We start from the raw sequence: 27361 nt of genomic DNA, 5'->3' as shown, positions 1-27361 counted from the left end.
CACATTATGTCATGACATTTTGTTCTGACTTGGCTTCTTTCCCTCAGTCAAAGTAGGAGGGGAATCATATGGAGGACTTGGGTTCACCGTACAGGTTTTTGCGATTGTGATGGTGTGGGTGTGTCAGGGCCAGGTGTTGGTGGTGTGACGTGCAGGGAGGTAAGGCAGGCGTTGCTTTAGATTGCACAGCTCCGCTCAGGCCTGCTGTCTGCAAAACCCAATGTTTGTCGTTGCGCTCACCTCTGTGCTTTGCTGCTGTGAGGCATTCCAATGCCTTAAAATTTGCTATAATGACATAGCTTTCATGCATGCATGTGAAACATGCTGTTTTTGTGTGTCTGCTTTGTAGTTTTATTTTCCCTTTTCTTTTCGCTGTGTGTTAGTTTTTTTTTTCCTTCCCCATTTTCCTTTCCTTTTAAACATCTTTACTCTTTCAAAATCTCAGTGCATCTATAGTTTTGGACATTTTAACCACATTCAACATGAGATGCAATGCTTTGATTTTGCATTAAACGATCTAATGTTTTGTTTGAGAGATGTGTAGATGACCACATTAATTTCATTCCTCCTGTAATCATTCTGCTGTATTAGTTGATGCTATGATCATCAGGAAGTAATATACTTCTGTTCAATCAAGTTCATATATTTCTTTTAGCGCAGTTCTCAGGAGCTCCAATTAAAAGGATTCAAGCATTAATTTATGATTAGCGTCTATTATTCAGGGAAGGCTACCAAACACCTGTATTCAATAAAACTAGCAAAAACGTAGCAAAACCACAAGATATTTACAGAGCTTCATAGGTAAATACACTCGTCTTTATGTCTCTTTACATCGGTCCTTTGTCCTATAATTTGTTGTTCATGTGTCTAGGCGGGATGCCGCCAACACCTCAAATGGTCCAGATTGCAGGACAGAAGCAGAATCAACAACAGTATGACCCATCCAAAGGACCTCCAGTGCAGAATGCAGCTAGCCTACATACTCCACCTCCTCAGCTGCCTAGCAGGTTACCACAAGGGACTCTCCCAACGACTGGCCTGCCAGTGACACTGTCCCAGCAGGCTCAGATTGTTGAGAGTACAGTCCAACCTGGTGGTCAGGTTCAAGCGCAAGTGAAGGTGCAGGCAGGTGGCCCTATCATAGCATCAGCAAATCCTCACACACAACTCCAAACCCAGCTCCAACAGCAAATGCAATCAGGTCTGCATATCCAATTGCCACCCCAGCAGCAGCAAAACCAAACAGTGCAACAGACAGGGCAAGCGGTCAGTATTCCTGAAGACATATTTATACAGTTTGCATTTATGTTTATACCTAAATTGCAATACAATGTTGAGATTTGTTTCCTTTCACATAGACGGTGACTCTTGGTCGTCCCAGTGCAGAGTCAGCTCAACCCATTCAAAGGATAATGACCAACTCAATATCGCTCACCTCAATGTCATCTACTCCTATCCCTACTTCAAATTGTGTTCCAACCCCTCAACCAACAAGTCCTCTATGCCCACTCGGTGCCAATACAAACCCAAGCACCCAGTCCAAATTGACAGGGACCAATGGTAGCTCTGGAATCAAAATGAGTTGCTTTGGTCAAAGTGCAGCCATGCAGTCGTCGTCGCAGGAGGCTGCCCAAGATGAGCAAGTTGAGCAAGCTAAACTGGTAAGTTTCAAAACAACCAATCGGATTGCACATTTTTTAGTTTCTTAGTTACAAGTGCTTTAGGCCTTTTTTTCTTTTAATTGTAATAACCTTCATTAATTCTCTAATGGGCGATTTTTTTTCCTAGTTTCAGCTGCAGTAATGGTTGAAGGAAACAAAAAGGAATTGGTAACAAGGAGAATACAGATGTGTTGGGTATATGTACTCAAGGATCAAAAAACATACATGAACCTAGACACGGTCAAAGTAAAGAGAAATTCACCCAAAACAAGTGAGCCTGATTTCAGTGTTGCCAGCCAAAACTCCATTATCGCCAGCAGCCTCACATTCATGAAGTCTTTATGTCAGTGCCACGAGCCTGTCCATCTTATTAGGAATAGAGCTAACATTTGCCATGATAAAAGACATGCGGACAGATTGAGAGACTTTCGTTGCTTACTGCTCTGGACTTGCACTGCACCCCCACTGCCCATTTGCTGTCTGGTCAAGTGCTGGTAGCCATTGTTGATAACAGCTGATCCTGACTATGAACAGAGCAGTGGTTCCCATCTAGTACAGAAAGGCATGTTCACGTTTATGTTCAAGAATGCAAACAAACAATATAAAAAGCTTGAATAAGTTTTCTCGGGTCGCTCTGACTTGACCAACAAATCAATGATTTGTTTTCTTTTATGTATGTGTTTTCTTTGTATGAGTTAAATCATCGTGACAATAAAATGTGAGCCGTTCCTTCTCCTGTCATATCTTTAGGAGAATCAAGTGCACCAACGCATATCTGAGCTGAGAAAAGATGGCCAGTGGTCAGCCAGTAGGCTTCCCAAAGTTGTGGAGGCCATTCGTCCAAAGTCTCACTGGGACTACCTCCTGGAGGAGATGCAATGGATGGCAGCCGACTTTGTTCAGGAAAGAAGATGGAAGGAGGCTGCGTCAAAGAAGGTACAAGAATGTAGTGTTTGAAATGTTCACAATATAATACTGTATACACATTTGAAATGTATTCTGGCTCTGTTTCAGCTTGCACGCACATGTGCACGTTACCATCAAGAGCAGAGGAAAAGTACAGATAGGTCAAAGAAAGAAAGAGAAATTCATCTTCGCCAGATTGCCAGCACAATAGCCAGAGAGGTGGAATTCTTTTGGTCTAACATTGAGCAGGTATGTTTCCTCAAATTGAAAGATTTCATTATATATGACATTTGAATCGGTCCCAATTTATAATGAGATCAAATTCCAAACATTTGAATATATAACTTTTTGTCAGGTTGTGGACATTAAACTTCACTTTGAAATTAATGACAAAAGGATAAAAGCTTTGAGATTACAGAAGGCACCAGTCAAAGGTATGTCTTATTCGTTTCACATTTCATTTTTTTTCCGGTGATTAAAAATGTATAATAATCATCTACAAATCCAACTGTTATGATGCCAGGTCATTCTATCGGCGAGACAACCGGTAAAGAGGTATGTTCTCTGCTTGAACACAAATATGATGGTATAAAATCACATTTCACATATATTTTCTCTTTTAGGAGCTTCTCAGCGCGTACAGAAAAAGAAAATCAAATTCACCTTTGAGTGTTGAAGCTGGTATGTGTTCAACCATAGAATTTACAAAAACAATATTTAAAAAACGTTTTACGTTAGATTTAGTTATGAAGTGCTACATTCATAAAGTCAAATTACAGAGTGACTGTTTTTTGTGTGTTCTAGATGAAGAGAGCACAATAGAAGAACAAGAGAATCTGGAGGGAGTAGCTGATTACAAAGCAGAATTGGTTGAACTAGCGAAAGATGGTATTACTCTCTGCTTCTCTGACCAGAATTCCCCGAACTCACCCACCGCATTAAACTTCATATTTACTGTACATGTTACACATTATCATAGTGCATTGTCCCACACTAAACTATTAAATCATACATTTAGGAATGCTAGACATGGTCTGAAGCTAAGAAAATTTAGCCAATCACTGTAGAATGTGTACATGTTGTAATATTAGTGTCTATCAAATATTATGCATTGTACAAGGCTCTCACAATATGACATTTTTTTATGGTGAGAGCACAACTCATTCTAATTCAGTGATGCTTTGACTTAATTTACAATATTTTCAGAATACATGCCATGGCTGATTTATTTATTTTTTTTTTTTTTTTTTTTTTTTTTTTTTTTACTGAACCAAAACCTCATGCAAATGTGGATATGAAAGTTCTATATTTCTTACATATGTGCTTTTTTTTCTTTTGCTCTTAGCTGAGTTGCCTCTGGACGCTTTGAGGAGGCAATATGCTGGTGCCTACGCTGATGGCTTTGAGTGGCCTCAGCCTAGTCCTCAAAGTAATCAGGATGATGAAGAGGCTGAAGGTACCTGCCTGCTAATTTTTTGTTGTTGTTTTGTTTTTGTTCGGTATGTTTTACACGTGGACAAAATTATTTCAGAAAAAAACACAATGGTCACTGAAATTACTTGGAAAATGTTGTGAATGCAGTTGCCCTCAATTAATAATGACAAGGGACAAAGCTGATGTGATTCTTTAATGCCAATGGGAAAAATATATATATTTATATGCATTTGTTTCTTTTGTTCTTCTTACAGTTCTGATGTATTTGATAGACCATTTTGAGTGATTCTTTTTGTAACAGAGTGTACTAACTATTCTATGCATTTCAATGTGTCCGTCCCCCCCTAAGTTACATTGTTCTTAATTTTCAGCAATAACATGCCCTGCAAGCAGTCCACCTGAGGCAGTGCTCATAGACTCTCTTCTCATTGTGGACCAATTTTGTGGTCCCGACAAGACCTCTTCTCACAATACTGATGGGATACCTGCTAGAGACATATCTGAAGTGGCTGCTGCAACAGAGCTCCTTCTGCCAAAGGGGACCCTCAAGGCCACTTCCTCGGTAAGACTCATGGCAGTTGAAAGAATAATTTCTCACGTTTTTCATTGTTTTAATTGTTTTATTTTACTAGACTCATAGTGCTGCACCATTTTTACTACATGGCGCACTGCGAGAATATCAGCAAATTGGTGTTGACTGGATGGTAAAACTGTACAAGAAGCACCTCAATGGTGTCCTTGCTGACGAAACGGGCCTTGGCAAAACTGTACAAACTGTTGCTTACATGGCACACTTAGCTGGCCAAGAGGGTATGTTTCTGCTTCAATTGTTATTACAGTGTATATATGATTTCAGGACATGTTTGTATGATATAACTGTCATTCATTTTTATTTTTGCTAACAGGTGTTTGGGGGCCTCATCTCATTGTGGTGAGGACATGCAAATTGCTCAACTGGGAAGTGGAGTTCAAGCGCTGGTGTCCTGGCCTTAAAATCCTGTTGTATTTGGGAACTGAGAAGGAGCGCAAATTTCTGAGAACGGTTTGTTATTGTATTATTTTGTATTTATTTATTTATATTTATTTTATAAAGAAATCTCATATGATCTGGTCTGATTTTTAACTCCAGCGGTGGCGAGAGGCAAATAGCCTTCATGTATGTGTGACATCGTACAAGTTGATGATGAAGGACCGCAGACATTTTCTGAGGCAAAAGTGGCGACATCTGGTTCTGGATGAGGTGCAGCTCATCAAAAATATGACTGAAAAACATTGGGAAACCATATTTGCTCTCCAAAGGTGAATTTACTGATCAATTCTTTTCTGATTATCCCATTTTGGGATTTTGATACTCTTTCACAAAAACTTGACTCTTCAATGACTTTGTAAAGACACAATGTTGCAAGTACTTTATTATTCTATGAATTTTGCAGTGAGCAGCGGATCCTCCTCATCAATACACCACTACAGAATACTCTAAAGGAGCTATGGACTATGATCCACTTCCTCATGCCAGGAATCACCAGGCCCTACTCTGACTTCCCTGTTAAGGCAGGCACTGACCAGAATCAGGACTACTATCACAAACTTGTAATCCGTCTACACAGGGTTGGTATACTTCGACAAGCAATAACTCTACACCTAAACAATTCTACATAATATTTTGGATTTATTGAGCAATTATAAAAAAATGGGTAAAATAAAATCCAATTCATTTTACTGCTAGATGATTCAGCCTTTCATTCTGAGGCGCTCCAAAAGGGAAGTGGAAAAGCAGTTGCCAAAAAAGTATGAGCACATTTTGAAGTGCCGCCTCTCCAGCCGACAGAAGAGCATGTATGAGGATATTCTTACACAACCCGGGTGAGAAAGAAATAGCACAAACACTTTAATTCATACATCACATTTCACGTGGTTCTTCAGAGCATTTTCAAGCTAATTGGAGCTGTTATCCCCACAAGTACATAACTTGAAATGTGATCTTAATTTCCCAAAGTGACCACAAAAAATGTGTTTTATTATCACATGTTAATTGAACTATAACTTGGGCAGTTGGAATCAATAAGAACATATGTTGGTAAATTAACTCGTCCGTTGGTTGAATGTGTTTTTAGATCCCAGGAGGCCCTGAAGACTGGTCATTTCGTTAGTGTGCTTCAGGTCTTGATGCAGTTGCAACGTGTGTGTAACCACCCTGATTTGGTTGTACCTCGAGAGACAAGCAGCTCCTTCTTCTGCACTCCTCTGCCATATAATAGCCCATCACTCATTTTGGAAGCAATACAGAATGACTCCAGCAAAGTACACAACTTTATCATTTGTACTCACAATATCATAACCTTTCTCCTGCTTTTCTCATTAGTATGGCATATTAAAGATCCGTTGATGACATGGTTCATTCATTGGGATCTCAGCTATAATCTTAAAAAAAATAAATCTAAAATGCTGTCACTTTTCACGAACAAAGATTGATATACGAGATGATATTAGTAGTAGTGTTGTTCTTTATACTCTTTCTTTTTACTGTGCATTCCTTTATGAATAATTCAAATTGTAACATTCCATACAATATGATGCGATGTAACACTGGTAACTATTTGTTTCTACTCTCATCCTTAACTTTATCATTTCAGGATAGCAACCTGTCCCTGTTTGACTTGATCAGTAATGAGAATCGACTGACTCGGTATCAGACTGAAGAAGCAATACCCAAACTAAAGGTCACACAACAGTTTATTGAGGAGATTTACAGTGGTCCAGATCAACCGCCACATCCCAAGCCATGCCCAATAAAACCAATGAGGTTTGAAAGGACATTTTTTTCTAGTTTTCTTTTTAATGCGATGCGAGTATTACAACAAGATTGGTCACATCGTGATGTTGTAATGTCTTCCCAAATAAGATTATTCCAGCCAGTGCAATATGGGACAAAGCCAGAAGGGCGGCTAGTTGCCATCACAAGTACAGTAGGACAACCTCCTCAAACAAGCTTTTCTACTCCAACCAACTCTGTTTCAACATCCAACTCAGCCCAGATGAGGGGGAAGTCCCCCATCAGCACTGCAGCTTCTACAGCAAGTCAAGGTAAGTAACACACTAAGAATTCACTCTCATACAATCAACCTTATAAACATGCATCTTCTGAGTTTTCACTTTGAAAAATTTACTGAGCCATGCATGCCATTTGGTTCCTGATGTTAAAACGGCCACAAAGGGAGCAACTGTATTTCAGTGACAGTCCTCGGGCAGCCTTGCTATTGAAATAAGGCCGCCATCAGTAAAATACTGCTACCTGGTATCTATTATATATATGGTATATATATGGTAGCCCATTCGTATCCCATGATTTATCAGTACTTTGCTCCTATGTATTCTGTAATGCTCATTATTGTGGGTCAGATTGGGATAGCTCGGATTTGTCTGCTCTGTCTTCCGCTGTGGCATAGATGATTTTTGTATTGTTTTATTTAAATTTTTTGGTGGGGTATTTTTTTAAACAGAGCAGGGTTCACTTGTATTTGTAGTATGTACATATTTTGCATCAAACCTTATAGAAATGTGAAATGACAATATTATTTAACATTATGTTTTCGACAGCGTACTCTAATTTGATGTTTTCCCATTAAAGTCCAAGTAGTAGGTTTAAATGTTTATTCCTTCCACTTTCAGAAATATGTTTGTCTGATCAAAAGCTTCAAAATTAGCTTGTACCAGTGCTATGTAACAGCAGCTACATTTTTTGCATGTTAATCATTACACCGTTTTTCCTGCCCTGTATTTCAGAAGTTCATGTTCATAGCTTTTAATTTGTTTTCATACTGTTCCTTCTGATTAAAGGTGGTGATGCAGTAAAAATTGCCCAACTGGCCAACATAGCTGGCAATCAGAATCGTATCTCCCAGCCAGAGACTCCTGTCACTCTGCAATTTCAAGGCAACAAGTTTACATTATCCCCGAGTCAACTCCGCCAGCTCACCACTGGACAGCCTTTGCAGCTCCAAGGTACACCTCTCAATATAATTCATACTCGGGTATCACTCTGAAACGTTGAATTTTTGCTGTCCTGTTGTTGTTTTTGCTTCCAAAGTTACAAAGATACATTCATGTAGCTTATTAACAGTATGACAGTATAACACTTGAGCACAGTCATACACTGATGTTTCTCGTACTTCAGAGCCAATCTCGTACTTCAGAGCCAATTTCCTGCCAATTTCCTGGATAAATCATTTTACCTATCACACTTGCTTCCGCCAGAACACGTTTGTACCATTTCTCCCTCCATAAAACAGTTTTTTGTCACTTAAAATGTGTTTTAATCAACACCCGTTGTAATTGCTTATATATATCATATATATCGTGATTTTAGGAAACATTCTACAAATTGTATCAGCTCCTGGGCAGCAAATCATCAGGCCCCAGGGTTCCATGGTTATGCAAACGATGGCACAAGCTATCCCTAACTCCAATGCCTCAGCTTCACCCAGTGCACTTCATCCAGCTCTGCCAGCAGTTCAGCAAGGTGACACATCCATTACAATTCCATATCATCCATCTTGTTTTGTAAATCAAATTTGACCTCGGCGATTAGACATAGTATACGACTTCCAAATACATGTCCATCAGCTCATACTGTATATTCGGACTAGGTGTGACAACAAATGCCACAGCAACTTCCAACAAGCTTACTGCTGCTGCCTCACAGGTATTTACATTCCTTCGCCGATCGATGAACAACAATTCATGGCAAATGTTTTGTAATCAATTCCCGCATTTTGTGGCCTTGTTTACCATTTCCTTTAGGAGTCGTCAGAAGAAAAGACCCAGCAGGCAAAGCAGCGGTTGAGTCTTCTCTTTGATGCAAATGAACGTCGCTGCAGCCGTCGAGTTTTGTACGGGTCAGACTTGTTGCAGGCATGCACTGTGAGCTCAGAACCAGGTCACTCTGCTCTAACTGCCGGAGGATGGATGTGGGTGGGTCGAGAGAGTTGCGTGAGGGCCCGGAACACTTGTGTGGCAACCACCTCTGCACTGCAGTCAACCCTGGTCTCTGTTGAGGACCGGATGCAAGCTACCAACAGCCTTGCCAAAGGGTGCTTACTGTTTTACCTCGCTGTTAAAGCTTTAGTACATGACTATGTATGAAATTTTAGAAGCCTGTTTTAGGGTGTTATTTCATTGATGTCCTGTCATTCAATGCCTATTTAAAAGAGTCAAATGTGGTCATAGTTGAAATTATATTTATTTATATCTATCTGTCACATTGATCCAAATTTAAGAGACTTTCCTCTTGTCTCCTTGTAGGCTGGTATGTGTGGTGCCGACAGCTGTTGCACCTCCTCCTAGGTTGTATGTAGCCAATCCTCCCATCTTCTACACCATTAAACAGAAGTTACTCTTCAGTCAGCTGGAGGAATCTTTTGCATGCCATACTTGTGACATGCACCACTTGGTTGCGAGGCATCTTTTCTATTCCCCGTATCGTCAGCTCATGCAGATGGATTCAGGTTGGTTGGGTGCCTGTCACATATACACACTGATGGTGTTCAGTTTTGTTCATCAGATGATATGCATAAATTCTGCCTATCCATAATAGTCATGTGAAGCATGTGCAGATGTAATTTTTTTTACAGAATATTAACCATGGATATTTTTTTCATCAAAAGGCAAACTTGAAGCCCTGGCCATTTTGCTGCTGAAGCTTAGGTCAGACAATCGCCGTGTCCTCATCTTCACTCAGATGGTGAAGATGCTTGACATCTTGGAGGCATTCCTCGATTATAGGCAGCTCACTTACGTTCGTGTGAATGAAAGTTACAGTCCAGAAGAGCAGCAGGTAAAAAAGTTGTGATTGACAATACTGTACATCTCATAACATTTGTTTTGTAATTTCAGTGAGACATTGCTGTTCCTTGCTAAAAGTGAGACCTCATAACAACACAATGGCCTATGATGCTGTCATTGACTGTGGTGTATTGTTGGAGGTTGTTACTTCCCCGTCTAACACCAGAACCTCCCTGTGACAGTGCAGAGTTCTGGCTCAAGGGGATATATTATTGTGCACTATTCCTTCCTTGTTGGACTCTGTTCCTTTCAGGGCCCAAACTGTTGCACACATCATTATATTTAAAACTCTGGACCATGACTGCTGTTGAAAGTGCTTTTTTTACCACTCGCGTTTGTTTCCTTTCAGGAAACCATAAGGACCTTTAATAGGAACAGGCAGATTTTCTGCGGCATCCTGACAAATCTCTGCTGTTCATCAGTCGGAACTATGCTTGATGCAGATGCCATCATTTTCTACGACACAGACCTAAATCCTAGCATGGATGCCCGCACCCAAGCATGGTGTGACAAAATTGGACGTTCCAAGGATATACACATTTACAGGTGATTTTTTTTTTTTTATTACAAACTCACCAGTTCCTGTTTTACAAATTGTTTTTGTTCACAAGATGAGCAATTTGGGAGTTTATTCAGGTTTTCCCATGTTTGTTTGCCTAGGTTGGAGAGTGGAAACACGATTGAGGAGAAACTCTTGAAGAATGGAACCAAGGACCTAATCAGAGAGGTGGCTGCCCAGGGCACTGATTATACTATTGCTTTTCTCACACAAGTAAGATAAGCTCATCCCTGAGTCTCGGAAAAATCCTGTGATTTGTTTTTTGTTTTTGTTATGTTTTGTAAAAGCCATATATGTTTTAGATTGCGAATGCAAAATGACATGTTTTTTAATGTAATTCTAGCGCACAATCCAGGATCTGTTTGAGGTGGAAGCGGGCTCAGGGGAAAAGGTGGAGGAATTTGTTGTCCTTCATCAGGAGCCATCAGCCTCTGAGACCATCTCTCCAAAAGTGGCTAGACCCTACATCCAAGCTCTCAATAGCATTAACTTAGAAGAGTCACCAGTAGCAGAAGATGTGAATGTTGAGGAGACAGCAATTTCAGGCAAGCAGTGTGAAATGGCTGATGAGTCATTGAGCCAACCTACCGAGGGGTCTTCTGAGATTGGGGAATTGAATGCAGTTATGGAACAGGTACATTCATTGAACACACAATGAAACTGAATTTTGATACTGTGTTTCTGTCACGATTTTATTTCTGTATTCTTTCAAACAGCTCACACCAATTGAAAGATATGCTCTGAATTACCTGGAGTACCTTAATATCAGTGCCGATGAAACTGCTCTCAAGGTAAATTTGACTAATCTAAAATCTTACGGTCTACAACTGAAAATATCGTCTTATGATGGTGGAAGTAAAACGGTCATTTCAAATCATGAAAAACAGGGCAGACTTTATATGCATATGCCTAAAAATGTAATTCGACTGTGTTTGACTCTTCAGCTTTACAAAAGTAGGATCAACAATCACCCGCAATTTGATTAGAAACCACCATATTTCTCGATGTGCACTCTTAATGATCGAATATTAGAGATTGTTTGCAGCGCACTTGTCTGCCTCCTGACAGTGACTCATTTGCTCAAGTCTCAAAATTCAAGTCAAATCAAAAACACATGAACACTGTTAATATAAGTACAAAGCAACCTGTTTTAAACTGAATGGCTCATTATTAATCTTTTATGTTATATGCACTGTTCTATGATTGCTATCTTGTAAAATACTTTGTTCCAGCCCGACTATGTAAAAAAGATTCATTTGTATTGTTCTGAAACAAGAGTACAATGTTATTGAGGCATTTTTGATGACATGAATATTGGCAAATGAAAAGACCTCATATGGATCCCACGCATGAAGAGAAAAAAATCAGCACATCACACATACGTCAGCTTTCCTCAAACCCTAAGATTTTTGGCTGGAAATATTATAGTTTTACCCTGTTATCCAAAGAAATTTACATTTAATGCACCTCAGACCAGAAAATAGTTTGATAAAACATTAGGATTAGATAGTCTGCAGTTTTGTCATCCTTGGTCAGCAAGAGGCAAGATCCAGACTAAATCGCGACTGTCTTCTGCGTGCACCAGGCTTTACCAAGGAACAACTGACAACGTCCTTGCAAAAGCGAACGATGCATCTTTGAGACCTAGTTGTGTCAAAATGGACATAGTTGAGTTAAAAATCTAATTATGTCAAGTGCTTGGAAACATACCGAGTGACTCCTTCACGACATTTTGGTCAGGAGCGGTTGGAGTGTTCGAAGAGAGGCTGGGAGCTGCAGCAGCTGCAGAAACTGAAAGAGTGGGAGCAGGATCAGCATCTAATGGAGGAAGATGAAGAGCTTTTTGCCTACACAAGAGAAGATGCTTACAACATGGTAGCTGGTCATTGAATCATACTTTTCACAACTTGTTTTCAACTTATGTTTACCACTATTGGCAATTTTTTTAGGAGTATGTTTTTACTGCTGAGGATGGGCATACTGAAATCATGCCGGTAAGAGATTAATTTATGTTGGAAGTTTTTGTTTGTCTTTTTAACAATCAAGATGCCTCTTTAAGAGAGCATTTGCTCAACACACCCCTGGACTTCTCTTTATTTGTACATTTTTTTCTTGTGATCACAACATAGGTTTGGACTCCACCCACCCCCCCACAGGATGACAATGATATTTATATAGACTCTGTAATGTGTCTGATGTATGATACCACCCCCATTCCTGAGGCCAAGCTTCCTCCTATCTACATCCGCAAAGAGCACAAGAGACTGAAACTGGACCCATCAGGTGCTGGTCACTGTAAACATGCCACTTGCTACATCTTCATTCAACACTACATAGCATGTGAGACATGAAAGACAACATTTTATTTGATGCGCTTACCAAAATTTCAACACTGTGTGTTGTTTGTGTCTCAGTTGACTGTTATAGTATAAAAAATCTCTAGAACATGTACCACTGTTCAAATATAATTTTATTGTGCTTTTGGGATGACGACCAACCTAAAAAAATCCAGCATGAATTTTACAGTGATTGGTTCGTTATGAACACAGCCACATCCGAGTTATGAGGGTGTGAATAATTTCACTTATTTTTACTTCCTCTTTTCCTCCCTCCTCCCTCAAAGATTTAAAAAAAACAGTTGATGTGTACATTTTAAAGGTCACTTTAATCAATGGTGGAAGCAATTTTGAAATAAATTCCTGCAGAATAATTTAGTGAAGAAACTTCACTGATCAAATCAATTTGCCCCAAGCTTTTCTGAAGAATTCTGATGCCTTCTGTCACAAGTAAATTGTATCTTCTCAACAACCCCCTTTTTTTTCCAGCCACAGCTAGGAAGAAGAAGAAGGGCCACGGGGAAACAGTGATTCCGCCACGCTCACTTTTCGAAAAAGCCAGCATGCTGAAGGTTCGCAGAGAAGGGAAAGACCAGAAAAAGAACTTTTCTCTCAAGCAGCAGGCACCTTTCGCTAAGCCTCTGCCCTCACTGGTTAAACCCGCCATGGAGGCTGGTCAGGACAACCCAGAGTGGCTCATCAGTGAAGACTGGGCTCTGCTTCAGGTACTTGCCCCACTAACCTCTTTCCTGAGGAAATGTCGTGTGCAAACTTGATGAAATACAGTGATATTTTATTGCGTATTCAAACACCAACACTAATTGTTTGTTGCAGGCTGTGAAACAACTGCTCGAGTTGCCCCTGAATCTGACGATTGTGTCTCCTGCTCACACGCCCAATTGGGATTTGGTTAGCGATGTTGTGAACTCCTGCAGCCGCATCTACCGCTCTCCCAAGCAGTGTCGTAACCGCTATGAGAACGTCATCATTCCCAGAGAAGAGGGCAAGGTATGGTCAACTGGACGGTCAAACTACCGTGTGTCATTTTCTCATTTGTGAATACATTTTTCAGTTGATGTATGAGGCAAACCCAAAGAAGAAAACAAAGAGCATCTATAAGGTGCTTTATCCAATTTTTTTGGTCTTTTTTTCTTTTTATTCTCTTTATTGATTAGGTTCACTCAACTTGTTTTTGTGTCATGTGCGTCTTTTCATTTTTAGTCTAAGAACAGCCGCCCTCTGAGGACCTGTCAGATCTACACACAAGATGACAACACCACTCAAATTCAGCTCTACAATAGCCGCTTTGAGCTTATGAAAATTATCGCAAGCAAGAGAAGTCCGCCCATCAAGCCTCTGTGAGTATAGCTTCAGGCGAATTAACTTAAAAAATGTACTGTATGACTAAACATGTGGAGGGGTAGGCATTTTGTTTCACATATGTTTCCATCGCAGTGTTGATTTAAATCATTTATTTTACAGGTATTAAAATTCACTTTGCTTTCAGGCTAGGCATGAACCCATTCCAGAAGAATCCCAAACATGCTTCTGTTTTGGCAGAAAGGTGGGCTTTCTGTTGCAATTTGTCTTCTAACCTATGAATCTAACAAAACAGCTCAAAATGTGAGAATCATTTGTTTCAAACAGTGGGATAAGCTACGACAAACCCCTGCCCCCCATTCAGGTGGCCTCTCAACGTGCCGAGAGGATCGCCAAAGAAAAAAAGGTAATTATCTGGATTATTGGACAAAAGTCTTTTTTTTTAATTAAATAATTGAAATTATTTTTATCTGATTCATTGATTAATCAATTTTGAAAACCAGCACATAAATACATTTTAAAATAATTCTGCCCAATCATTCTAAATATTATTTTGTCATTGAATTCTTTTTTTAATACTCTTTAACTGTCCATAGTCTCACAATTGCAGTATTTTACCAGCTCAGGCAGAAAACTACCAGTAGTTGATCTTGTGTTAATGGATTACTATTCCATTTGGATCTAAGTTCTTGCAGTCAAATAGTGTGTAATCGGTGACATACACATTTGTACCAATGCTGTGTCATGGCGCGATGAGTGACATACTATATCTGTGCTTCTAGGCCTTGGCGGAGCAACAGAAGGCTCAGCAGCTGGCGCAGCAGCAGCAGGCTGGAGCTCCCCAAGGCCAGACTGCACCCAGCCAGACCCAGACGCCTGCTTCTGCCCAGGCTCAGGTCCCACAGGCAGCCACAGTGACTGGAGCTGCTGTTCCTAATGCAGCTGTTCTGGTGAGACCCAATTCATGAATTCCCTCTTCACAATTGGCCCCTTGAGTAAGATCCAAAACGTGCAGCTGTCTTTACATATCTGTCATTTTTTCAGGCTGGGGCCATCAAAAATGCCACTGCTGGCACAACCATCCAGGCTGGTGGGTACTTAGACACTTGATTCGCCTGAAGCGCATTTGGCCTTTCTCGTAGTTGAATTTTTGCTCTTGTTCTCGTCGTGCAGCCGCTGTTGGGGGAAATGTGATTCTGAACACGGTTGCTGGAGTGCCTACAAGTCCCTTCCAAGCCAACAAACGTCTGGCATCTCCAGTCATACCGGGCACCATGTCTGTGAGTCTTGATGCTGACACAAATGTCACACTGTAGAAAAAAAAGTTCTAATGTGAGCCGTGTTCGTTGTTCAGCCTGCTGGTCCAGCCGGCGGAGCACAGGTGGTCCACGCACAACAAAGAGCCGTTACAGCTGCTGCATCTGCTGATGTGGTTGCCATAGCTACAGGACAGGGTGTTCGTGCAGTTACCCCAGCAACCGCATCTGCTGTAGTTTCAACCACTCTGAGCCCAGTTCAAGCTCAGACCCGCCCACTTGTCACTCAAGTCACACAAGGTAAAGAAGTGGATTCGGAATCACATTTTTAGCCCTTTCACCCTTTACTGCCTGAATTATGTTCTAAAAAAAATCTGTTCAGTTTTTAAGGTCACTGATGGATATAATAACATACTAGTAGCTTCCTTTTTTATTATTTTTCAATAATGTAGAAAATTTGTGCCTAATTTGGCACAATCGTCATGAAAGGCCTATGTTAAGAGGGCCTTTTTTGGAACATAACATATGTGAAGTGCAACTTCAAAGACTAGACTTTTACCCATATGACATCTTTTTATTAAAATAGTAAAATACATAAAATATTTACATAAAATACATACATAATTTACATAAAATATTGACATAAAATGTTTACATAAAAATACATACTTCCTTTACAGATAAAGAAAACTAGCTAATAACCATGGAATAATGCAAAGCAGTTCTTGTGATGATTCAAACAAAGATTTACATTGCATTTTTTTGCTGTAAATATTAGTTTTCACCGAGCATGTGCCATGCTTGCACCTGTTGCAGTTCTTTGCAACATATGGAACATGAGCTATGTTGTCAAACCGAATACTGTATCATCGGCGGGAAAAGAACCTCAATGTCTTTTAGCTGTGGTTCAGCTGAACGATCGATTGAGCCTCACTGTGCCACAACACCAGATTTTTCTTGTTGCCAAATGTTGGAGTAAGGGGATAGATGTAAACCAATTATCAGAATGCAATCGATTGTTTCCTGGTTGGATGTTTTGAGCCAAATGGAGCACAACATTTGAGGTCACTTTCAGATCGGGAACCTTGGAGTCACTGACTGGATCTATCGTTCCTGTATATGGAATGCATACATGTAGCCATCATAACCTGCCAGCACAAACAACTTGAACCCCCAGTTCATTGGTTTATTTGGTAGATGCTGCTTGAGTGTAAATCTACCTTCATAGAGTACAATTTGTTCATCAATTGACAAACGCTGTGACTTGGGTAATTCTTGAAACTTTTATCATTGGCCTTACTTTGTGCAAGGGATAATAATTTGGGCTACCCCGAGTTCCTTGTTTTGTGTTGTCTGCTATATGCAAGTTCCTTTTTATAATTTCGAAGCGATCCCTTGACATACAGTACGTTCTGCAGCATCATCAATTAGTGGAGATAGCTTTCAAGCCCAATGCATCCAAGTGTTTGGTCATTTTGAGATTGAGAAACAATATATCAATCCCAGCCACTTCTCAAGCTCTTCTTTGGCGAGACACATGGGCTTATTGATGTTATTTTGCATTGCATAGAATTTCAACTGTTCAACAATAATATCCATCATTTTTTCATCGAAAATCCTTTGAAAATATTTGAATAGTGATAGAAGTTCATCAATGCAACAGTCACGACTGTGTCCGATGCCAAAATGTCTTCATCAACATGGTCATCTATTTCATTCTCATCAGGATCTGGAAAAATACAGTACATGGGTATTTTAGAAAAAAAAACATATGGGCACAGCAACATTCAAAAAAGCAAAAACTATACCAAACTAACCATTTTATCTCAATGCTCTGATCTTACCGTGAAATGGGCATCTCTTTCCTTATATTACATCACAAACAGAATTTCAGTCCTTTCAGATGCTTTATCTTCAAGTCAAAGTACTGTATTTGAGAATGTGAAATGCACATACGGTAGTGGGGACTATTTTGTCCACTAGGTGGCAACAAAACCTTACATAACACAAGTGGAAATGCAACCTATTACGTTCTTCAAAACAATCATTTCTACATTTTCTGATTACAAATTCTTTCTCTCAGATGATTTTACTTGACATGCCAATCTAATGTCCTCAAGGCCTTCAGAAGTAATTTTGCTGTCTTTGATTTGCCCCAAATAAAATATAGACTTTTAGCTTTTCCTGTATTTTTTTTCACAGAAACTTGTAAGTGTTGTACCTGCTCCTACCATGTTTCACGGTCTTTTGGAAATAGGAAGTGTTAAATTTGTACCAGGCATTATGATGAAAATGTTTTAAGTTTTCTAATTTCTGTTTAGGATATAACAAAAAAAAAACATATGGACCTCCGTTTCAATAATTATATTGAGAATGCAAAGCTATGAGGTACAGCTATTAGTGTAAAACGCACCATTCACTTACAATTATTCGCATCGGGTACCCAGTCAGGATCAACAATATCATCATGAAAATAGCGTTAGCACGCCGAATGTTCTACTTTCGGGACACTACTTATTTTTAATTATTTCTTAGTAAATAAACAAGTTAGCGTTAGTTTTTGCATTTCAGTATCAAGGTAAACCTCTTCTGAATAGCTCATAAAATCGTCACAACATATACTTACGTGATATTTGATCCGTGACGAGAAGTAGACGTGACGTGCAGGAGCGCACGTTGTGTTGCGCAAGAAGGAGATGATGTCACTGACGCTCTTAAAGGCAAAGCTGCACATAACCTGTGTTAAAGGGACATGTGACTTGTGCTGCATCAGTTCCAATCGAAACTTGAACTGCTACCTTTAATTTTTTCGATCTATAAGCACTTATCTTTAGTGTACCAAATATGACCCAATCGTCTGTAAAGGGTTAAGGCTGATATAGTAATAGAGTTAATCAGTTTATTGCTGTGATTTTAATCGACTTTTCACGTCGTCCGTAATTTGAAGTGTTTATTCAATGTACTGTTTGCACAAATAATATTCTAAAGTTCCATTATGTTAGGATTGTAGCGAGCTTTTGACCCCCTCAAGCGACTCACAATTTTTTACCGTGTTCTACATGACAAGAACGGAAACTGGGGGAGTCATTGGCCGATTCAATCGTGCTGAATATTGCAAAAGACTACATTCCAAAGGAGGGACGCTGGGTCCGAGAGGACAGTAATTTCATCTGTGCTGTATGTCATGCATATTAGCATATTTGACAATAAAGCTGACTGACTTTTTTGACTTTGATATCTACATGTTGGATCATTTTAACCCAGAGTTTGGGCATCCAAACTGCAAATAATTAGTAGACGTCTTGAATCGTTTTGGGTGACAGACATATTGCCCTCCCATTCCATGTGGTTTGATAGTCCCACAATTTTAAAATAAAAGTTCTTGCGTTTCAGAAAAAAAGCTATACACAGTGCAAAAGTATAAAATATTCAATTGTGATAAAAGCATATATGCAACTGCATATCTGTTGCAGAAGATGGCTGTGCTATTTACAATGTGTGGGTGGGGGGAGTCCAGGTTTTCAAAATCAAAAATCGAGTCATTCTCCATAAAATACGTTTCGAGAAAAGAAGCGTATTTCTCCCTGGAGGAAGCATTTATCTTTTATTATCTGGGGCAATCTAGATTTGTGGAGAGATCTGTGCCTTTCATGCTTTTTGACTAATCTGTGCTTTACTCTGCCAAGCTACAGGTATGCAGCTTGCACAAGGAAAAGCTCTCACGCCGGCTCACCTGCAGATGCTTCGGCAACAACAGCTTCAACAGCAGCAGGCTGGCTCTCCTCAGATCAAAGCTGTGAGCAAACCCCAGGTAAACCATCACTATATATATATATATATATATATATATATATATATATATACAGTAAAGTCTCGTTATATCGATATTCAAGGGAGTCCGAAAAATATCGATATAACCGGGACTATCGATATATCCGATATCGATATAACGAGACTTTACTGATATATATATATATATATATATATATATATATATATATATATATATATATATATATATATATATATATATATATATATGTGTGTGTGTGTGTATATATGTATATATGTGTGTGTATATATGTACAGTAAAGTCTCGTTATATCGATATTCAAGGGAGTCCGAAAAAATATCGATATAACCGGGACTATCGATATATCCGACCCTGTTTGCATGTAATTTTCTCCGTGCGTGCATAGAAATAGTATCGATATAACCGGGACTATCGATATATCCGATATCGATATAACGATATTTACTATATATATATATATATATATATATAAAACAATGCTTTGTGTTGACAGGAGTTATTAAAAATGCACAAGCATAAGTTACAACTGCAGCAGCAACAGCAAGTTGCTGCAGCTGTCGCGGCAGCCGCAGCTCAGGGTCAATCTGCAGGTGCCCAGCAGGCTCACGTGCAGCCAACACAAGCGGCTCAAGCCAGTCCTCAGCTAGCAGCAGTAGCGGCGCCCAGACCTGGTTCTGTTTTGACCGGCACCACGGTGACCAACCTCCAGGTGGCCAGACTGGTAATTTTTTCTTATTCTATGTGGAGTTAGGCAATTCAACCATGTATTGCACTAGATTTAGTAGAAAGATCATTTTCATCTGCAATCCAGATATCATTAGATATCTCTGATCACCACTGAGAAGAATGCTGTCATTTCCTTTCCCTCGATAAGTAATTCGCTTGTGTGATTGGTATTTCTTCTTTTTCCATGTGATTAATTTGGCAGCTGGATTTTTATTTTTTTTAGAAAGGTCATTTCCATTTTATTGTGCGGTCCATAAGAGCAAGTGTCGAACAAATTTTGTGCCGCGGGCGACATTGGCGTTACGGATTCCTCTCGGGGGCGGGGGGGTGTTATGAGTTAGGGGGAAGCCATTAGAATATGTAATCCCTTCCAAATATTACATATAGAGCGCACAACAAATTAATGAATAACTAGTTTGAAGTAAAAAAATGACTCTTATTGTGGTTTACATGGTTACAATTTGAAATTTTAGTTTGCACTTTTGCAAGCGTCATGGCACTTGATATTCTTGAATTGTTTTCGCGGGCAGAATAAGATTATGTGCCTGGACAGATTTGGCCCCCCGGCCTTGACTTTGACACCTGTGAATTAGCGCATAGATTTTATGAAGAAAGGAAGAAAAAAATCCATGAAAATGTTGATTCACGTTTCGCAATCCCTCACAATGTTAAATAAATCATTCTGGGGATGTAAAATTCCCTGTATTGATATATAATTTTTTGACCATATTGCCTTTAATAAAACTAGTGACAAAACCATCTTGAACGCTATCATGCACAGGGAAATGTAGCGTCCAATGTTGTCATGATGCGAAAACATTGAAAGTAGTCAGACAAAAGTCCTTTGAAACAGCCGCAGTCTTTTCCGCATAACCTATCATTTAGCTAACTAAACAATGTCCATTTCTCATGAAGCCTTCCAGTCAGAAAAATCACATACAGAGTTCATTATTTGATGTAGGCACAAACCTTGTCACTTGGCAGCTAGTGTCATTTGAGGACAACCCGTATTATGTTGTGCATGTGATTACATTGATTCATCCAGGACATGTCATTCATTCAGACATGGTTATAATATTAATTGGATTGGATTTGCCTTTATTAGTCTCGCAGCAATTCACAATTTCACAGCAGCAAAATTATGAAAGAAATGAAAGTAGCAATAATAATTGGATTGGATTGGATTGGATATGCCTTTATTCGTCTCACAGTGGAGAAATTTACATTTCACAGCAGCAAAGTGATGAAAGGAATGAAAGTAGAAAAACAAAATAATAATAATAATACATTTGATTTATAAGCAGCTTTCAAAACCCTCAAGGTCACTTTACAGTCACAGGATAACTTTTTTTGTGAGTGAGCAGCGGCAGCCACGCGTGCCAGCATTCACTCAACCCGGAAGTAAGTCAAATCGACAGAAAGATAACAGCTAGCTAGCTAGCCAGCTAGATAGGTAGATAGCCAACAGATAGCCATTTAGCCAGCTAGACAGCTAATAGATAGCCAGCCAGCTGGTGAGGACTGCTCCAGCTCAACCAATGCTTATTGTTGCATGAACTGATGGAAATATGCTCTGATAAGGGGCCAAACATCTGAAACAACCAGAACGATTTAGTTGTGAGCAATACAATAAACTGACAACACGCGTACAGTGGGGCCTTGGCTTACGAACTTAATTGGTTCCCAGACAGTGTAAGGCGAAAAATGTGTATCCCAAAAATGAATTTCCCATAGGAAACCATTAAAATGAGAATAATCCGTTCCCAGGTCTCCATAAAATATAATTTTCAACTAAATATGCCTTAAAACTACATACAATATACCATATTCTATGTATAATAAATGTGCTATTGTATTGTAATGAACGAAATACACTGCACTGCATAATAAAGTCACTTTATTTACATGTGTGATGGTCGTTGATGGCTCTTAATTGACACCTGTTGCTTTCTGACTTGTAAGGTCTTACGAAACTGAGGCATCACGTTATCGTTCATCATTTTGATGATTTTCACAGCCAGTCTTTTCTGGATGGAACTGTTCAACAATAGCCTGCACACCATTCCACTTAGCCAACATTGCCTTGATGCTCTCACTTGATGCTGCAGCCATCAGATGACAACTCCTGAATGGCTTGCTTCTGCTTGTACTCTTGAAGGCAAATCAAATCCTCTGTGTTGAGGACCTCATTATGGTCAGCAAGAAGCTCCTCAATGTCATCTGCATCCACTTCGAGTCCCATGTTCTGTCCAATGGAAACAATGTCGTCCAAAACAACAGAGTCATGAGGATCAAATCCTCCAAAGTCCCTCTCAAGGATGCATGCGGGCCACAAATTCTTCCACGTTTCTTTCAAGGATCGAAGGGTAACATCCAGCTAAGCCTTTTCTATCAGCTGAACACAATGATACTGTCACGTTCCGGGCGTGACAGGGATAAATGACTCGTCGGAATGTTAATAAAAGGGGTTGGACTAAGCAGGCGGCAGAGACATAAGTGCTGGCAGAGATTTTATTACAACAAAAAGCGTGGGTCCGATGATTCCACGGACCCAGAAAAACGTGACAAAATAAACCACAAAAAGGGGTACAGCGAGTAGCCGGGCGGGGGTGAACCGTTCACCTAACAAGCTCGGAAAATAAACTGGCACACGGGTGTGCAAAAGCTCGCGATCGCGAAAAGCAACTAACTTACACGATCGCGGCCAACAATCACCTTGGCCGAAGCAAATCCTCGTACTGGCAAAAGTCCGAGACACGAGTTTAAATGTCCCAGTGTCGGTGATGAGGGGATTGACAGCAGCTCTCCTCGACTGTAATTTTGTTTTGTGTCTTCTTTGGCTGAACACGAACCTGTGGTGGGGTCTTTTTCGATTTCATAACCGAAAAAGTATTGTTGAAGACGGTCGAGGTGTGCACTCATAGAAAGGTGGTGTGGAAAGGTAGGCCGGCTGGGGCGCTGTTCAGTCGTGCGCTTTGGTGTTCTTCCGCCGAAGATTACTCCGCCAGCCGTGGTGGGGCGGCGCACCGTGTCTATCCCGAAAAGTAATGCTTAATCCAAGGTTTAATTTTCATAAATTTAACGTTCGTAAACTGAAAATTTCGTCAGGCAAGGTGTTCGTAAACCGAGGCCCCACTGTATTTCCAAAATGTAGGGCCGATTTGCAATCCCAACTTCCTTTTATGCTTTTAACACTGCTTTTTGCAAGTGATAGAAAATCCTGCAGAACACCCTCCCAACACTTTTCAAATGCATTTGTGATTATGTACACGGGCCAGCAAAGTGCTCAAAGGAGAGCTCAAGTCTGTGCGGTAATAGGTTCTAAACCCCCCCCCCCCCCCCCCCACACACACACACACACACACTCCACCCCACTAATCAGTGTAAGTAAAAGTAAATGACATTTTAGACTTTATTTCACCTTTAAAACTGAGATCATTATTATTTATTTTGTCACAGCAAAACCTTATCCATTCGAGAGCAGAATCATTTGTTTCCTTAAATAAGGATCCAGTTCATTAAAACCCTCTGAAAGGAAATGGTTCATTGTTCGTTCTCCACATGAACCATCGGGGTTGGCGTCAAGCCATCGTTTGTGAAGGTTGTCCTTAGTTTTCTTAACCTTTGTCCTTGATTCGTTTAGAGTTACCCATTCTTTCCTGTTCAACTTTGACCTAAAGGGGCAGTTTTGCCAAAGTTTGGTTGTGCCTCACTGTGTTGCTCAATATCTTATCATCCATTATGTAATGTCCTTTTGATTGTATTTGGCAAATGATGTAAGATGAGGACCTTCGCATGTAACACGCTCGAACACACTAACATGTCATCACGCATTCTATCTTTTGTTGCAGACCCGAGTACCCACCCAGGGTCAGATTCAGGCCCAGGCAGGTCAGACGGCCCAGATGACCCTCACTAAGCCTCCCGTTGTCTCCGTACCAGCTGTGGTGTCATCTGCTGGGGTCACCACACTGCCGGTCACTGTGGCTGGCATCAGTGTGGCAATTGGCCAAGCCCAAAAAACAGGTATGTTTCCAAAATGAAATAGAACGCTGTTGGCCTATTATGCTTGTAATCTGTCACCCATCAGCTCCTGAATCCATTTTCTCTCCTTGGTCAGGTGGTCCTGTGCTGACACCATCCTTCCCGCAGATGCAGGTGCAGCAGCTGCTTCAGATGCAGAAGCAGCAGCAGGCGGCCGTTCAGGCAGCCCAGCAGAAGGCAGGGCAGCCTCAACAAGGACAAGCCACAGTGCAGCAGAAGGTAAACAAGGTCTGCATCAATTAAGCAACACAGATTCTGCTGATCCCTGTCTTTGTGTCTGCATGAGGTAGTACTGGCAAACAATGTTCATTTGTTCCAAGACCAAATTTCAAAGTCCGTTTTTTCCTGTTGAACTGAATGGAAATGCCATTAATGCATCCCCCCCCCAAAAAAAAAAAAAATATTTTTGTGCATGTTTTTGAAAATGAAGACAAGAACTGTCGTTTGAAGAAAAGCGAAGATAAAGGAATAACATGGTATTTAAAGTGAAAGCAGTGTTGTGTTTGTGCCCAAGTTTGTTTGGGGACTTTTGTGCCAAAACATGACAACAGCCCTCATATTCAATTGGGAGATTTCATGTGAATGTCAACCTGTGTGTGTCAACCTCTTGGCAGTTTTCATCTTCCTTTTCCTCTCATTTGTTTCAGAGATTTGTTGTTTTTGCGTAATGTCACAGTTGTGCCATATTTCTCCCTGTTGACGATGGCTGTCTTCCTCATTGCAAATTTCCCAATTGTGGGACTATTAAAGGCTTTCAAAGTCGGCTTTATTGTCAAATATGATAATATGCATGACATACAGCACAGATGAAATTACTGTCCCATCGGATCCAGCATGCAAGACACTTATAATGTGGCTAAAGAAACAGACAATTGACAACAGACAATACATGTAAATTATAAATTTAACACAAGTTGTTGTACTTATCAGAGCTGAGAAAAGCTCTCAATTTTCTGGTCCGTCATTTGTGTGTTACCTGTCCACCTGTCTGTCATTGTCAATCCATGTTTTCAATCTGAACTAAATATTAATCATCAGTCTGTTTGCTATTTTAAACACACGTCTGTCGGTACATTTCACTGATCTGTCAATCCAAAAGAAAAGAAAAAGGGCAACTGACATGCACTATATCAGTGCATCTACATCACACGCTATCTTCCCAAAGATCTTTTAAGGCACAAACATTTCACATCCACCTCATTAAAAAGCTATTTAATTATAAGTAAAGTGTGTGGCTGCCTGCCTATATAATTGACTCTGTTAGTTCTGATTACACTGAAAGACAAAAACAGACTTCTGTCAGTGCTTCGTCTGCCTTTTTTTTAAATTCAGTTTCTCATCATTCATTAGCAAAGGGAGCGTCTATCGGTGAGGAACTGGTGGAATTCCCACCCCGGTAATTCTTTTGTACTTTCCTCCTAACTGATACCTTTGAACAGTGAGTTCCCTTAGATGCAGAGGCAGTCTGCGGATGTGACTCCAAAAGCAGAAGGAAAAGCCTTCTGAAAATTTAGGGTTCATCAAAGGCCCATTTTCCATTATATCTTGTTAGTTTTTTACTTGTCACTGAAGTTCATGTTATGGCAATTTCCTTAGATCGGGACGCAGCAGGTCACGGTGCAGGCTGCACAGCCCGCCCAACAGCAACAGAAGGTGACCTACACTACAACCACCCAACTTCAGCCTGGGATCAAGCCCCAGTTCTTTACCACATCAATTGCCCAGACCCAGAAACCTACAGGACCTCAGCAAATCCAGGTACTTCAGGATAACATGTGAACCACTTTAGTCGTATTTTAGCCTTTTTTGTGATTTTCACCTTTGATGTTATTTTGGAGCAGGTTGCAAAGCTTCCACAAATAGTTCAGCCGTCGCCTACTGTGGCAAACATTCAGCAAATTGTATCTTCGCCACAGCAGGTAAGATGCCTCATTCAAAATAGCAATAGTGTATGTTTGAGCAAGGCAATGAGTGATAGAATGGGGTGGGTGTCTGCGTCAGTCTGTGTTAGAATGAACGAGAGAGCAAATGTAAGCGTATATGTTACAACAAGTGAGTATGTGTTGGAGTGAGCGTTAGTGTGTATGTGTGTGTGCACGGGCATGGGCGTGTGTGTTTGGTAGCATGTATGTGTGAGTTCGTGTATTTGTCTTTAAAACCATACAAGGCATGTGGCTTGGATTGAACCGAATAAGTAAACGTGAGTGTCTGAAAGCTCATGTTTGCTTGTGTAAAAGCCCAGGCAGGTGTTGAGTGCAGTGTGTAAGTATGCGCCTTCCTTCATCCATCTCAGATCCAAACGCAGCCTCAAACCGTAACGCTGACCACATCAGCGCCCGCCCAGGTGCAGATGATTCAGGCTGGCACCACCACAGCTCAAGTTGTTCAACAGAAGCTGATACAACAACAGGTGGTCACCGCGGCTGCCTCGCCGCAGATCCAGACGCCACCCCCCCAAAGCCCGGCCCAACAAGAATCCTCTGCGTCCCAGCCCATTCAGTGTCAACAGCCGACCAAAGGTCAAGCTCGCCAGGGAGGCATAAGGGCCAAACCGTCAGCCAAGCCGAGTGGGGGAAGCAGTTAGGGAGCAAGTAAAATCAATCCAAGTATTTTTCTGCAGTGCAGACTTTGCATCTTTTGCAGAGCTCCGCCTATAACACTCGTACATACAGAATCCCGTCTGTCAGGATATCTGTTCCTATATTTAAATATAATTTTGTTCGGAAGTCCAACCTGGTGCGATTCAAACTTCTTTGTTCATGTTTTGCAATTTTAAATGTTGGAATGCAAAGAGAGAAATCACCCTGCTAAAATGAATCCAAAAAGTTCCTCTCAAGCGCAACGCAGTCATTGTCTGGCCTTCAGTCTTGACCAAGAGACCCTACTGGACATTTGAGGTGTATTGATTTGGAGTCGTCCAATATGTGTATTCTTAAATAGTCCCTTGCATGTCAAATTCCTTTGTCGTGTTAGATACTGAAGGGAGAGTAGTGCACGTTCCTTCAGTTATTAGTATGTTTTTTTATTCCAACAAATACACTGTACACATGTATGTTAGTACTTTGGGTTTCCTCATGAATCCTTTTTTTTAATTGATGTCAAAGAAAATGTAAATATCAGTGAAAAAGAAACATTTGTACTTGTAAAGTAGTTGTGTTTTCATTGTTTTTTTCTGCCTAATTGTAATAAAGTTCTTTGTTTTATATACATACATCTTTTTTTTAATTACTGGTTTTCCATTAAATCCATTGTAAGTGCAGGAAGTCTTGTGTGTTTTTTACACTTCTTAATATGTCAAGTTTGTAAAAAGCAAGCAAACAAGCAACCAAAAACAATTTGTCTCGGGTAGCTTGAGCCACGCAAGTACAGTTCCTAGCAACTGTAACCCAAAGAACATTTGAGACATAATCCAGAAAGCACAAAGAGTCTTGACATAAATGGAAGGGAGACACCGCTATTTGTGC

The 27361-nt window shown here is 40.3% G+C and overlaps 1 protein-coding gene and 1 non-coding gene across 8 annotated transcripts in view; both read left to right on the top strand.

The window, feature by feature from the left end:
• ep400 (E1A binding protein p400) overlaps positions 1–27156 on the top strand; it is a 30934-nt gene extending 3778 nt beyond the window's left edge. For 2 of the 7 annotated variants that reach the window (XM_088994570.1, XM_088994566.1), the window contains 48 exons: positions 872–1266; positions 1359–1661; positions 2412–2597; positions 2676–2816; positions 2923–3001; positions 3091–3122; positions 3191–3248; positions 3372–3455; positions 3913–4023; positions 4373–4563; positions 4634–4811; positions 4907–5043; positions 5131–5300; positions 5435–5609; positions 5728–5864; positions 6116–6302; positions 6635–6804; positions 6904–7085; positions 7839–8003; positions 8368–8520; positions 8648–8703; positions 8802–9091; positions 9303–9505; positions 9665–9834; positions 10192–10388; positions 10503–10614; positions 10745–11035; positions 11118–11192; positions 12142–12276; positions 12351–12395; positions 12531–12684; positions 13227–13462; positions 13572–13745; positions 13810–13857; positions 13959–14095; positions 14245–14301; positions 14385–14463; positions 14840–15007; positions 15102–15147; positions 15231–15337; positions 15412–15613; positions 19000–19124; positions 19621–19848; positions 23705–23879; positions 23974–24116; positions 25494–25655; positions 25739–25816; positions 26191–27156. In XM_088994570.1, coding sequence (XP_088850696.1) covers positions 872–1266; positions 1359–1661; positions 2412–2597; positions 2676–2816; positions 2923–3001; positions 3091–3122; positions 3191–3248; positions 3372–3455; positions 3913–4023; positions 4373–4563; positions 4634–4811; positions 4907–5043; positions 5131–5300; positions 5435–5609; positions 5728–5864; positions 6116–6302; positions 6635–6804; positions 6904–7085; positions 7839–8003; positions 8368–8520; positions 8648–8703; positions 8802–9091; positions 9303–9505; positions 9665–9834; positions 10192–10388; positions 10503–10614; positions 10745–11035; positions 11118–11192; positions 12142–12276; positions 12351–12395; positions 12531–12684; positions 13227–13462; positions 13572–13745; positions 13810–13857; positions 13959–14095; positions 14245–14301; positions 14385–14463; positions 14840–15007; positions 15102–15147; positions 15231–15337; positions 15412–15613; positions 19000–19124; positions 19621–19848; positions 23705–23879; positions 23974–24116; positions 25494–25655; positions 25739–25816; positions 26191–26481 — 7418 coding nt within the window. In that variant the 3' untranslated portion in view covers positions 26482–27156. Of the gene's footprint in view, positions 1–871; positions 1267–1358; positions 1662–2411; positions 2598–2675; positions 2817–2922; positions 3002–3090; positions 3123–3190; positions 3249–3371; positions 3456–3912; positions 4024–4372; positions 4564–4633; positions 4812–4906; positions 5044–5130; positions 5301–5434; positions 5610–5727; positions 5865–6115; positions 6303–6634; positions 6805–6903; positions 7086–7838; positions 8004–8367; positions 8521–8647; positions 8704–8801; positions 9092–9302; positions 9506–9664; positions 9835–10191; positions 10389–10502; positions 10615–10744; positions 11036–11117; positions 11193–12141; positions 12277–12350; positions 12396–12530; positions 12685–13226; positions 13463–13571; positions 13746–13809; positions 13858–13958; positions 14096–14244; positions 14302–14384; positions 14464–14837; positions 15008–15101; positions 15148–15230; positions 15338–15411; positions 15614–18999; positions 19125–19620; positions 19849–23704; positions 23880–23973; positions 24126–25493; positions 25656–25738; positions 25817–26190 lie in introns of those variants that run through there. The other 5 variants (XM_088994568.1, XM_088994564.1, XM_088994565.1 and 2 more) reach the window with 4 other exon arrangements.
• Positions 9990–10117, top strand: LOC148899375 (small nucleolar RNA SNORA49). The gene has a single exon (XR_016114891.1). It is a non-coding gene; the product is annotated as a small nucleolar RNA SNORA49 (small nucleolar RNA).
• Positions 27157–27361: the final 205 nt, after the last annotated feature.

This window comes from Hippocampus bargibanti, linkage group LG04 (assembly GCF_051943395.1).
Source record: "Hippocampus bargibanti isolate YZ-2025 linkage group LG04, ASM5194339v1, whole genome shotgun sequence".
Taxonomy (NCBI): Eukaryota; Metazoa; Chordata; class Actinopteri; order Syngnathiformes; family Syngnathidae; genus Hippocampus; species Hippocampus bargibanti.
The sequence above is the reverse complement of the archived record's forward strand: the minus strand, read 5'-3'. Positions and strand labels throughout refer to the sequence as shown.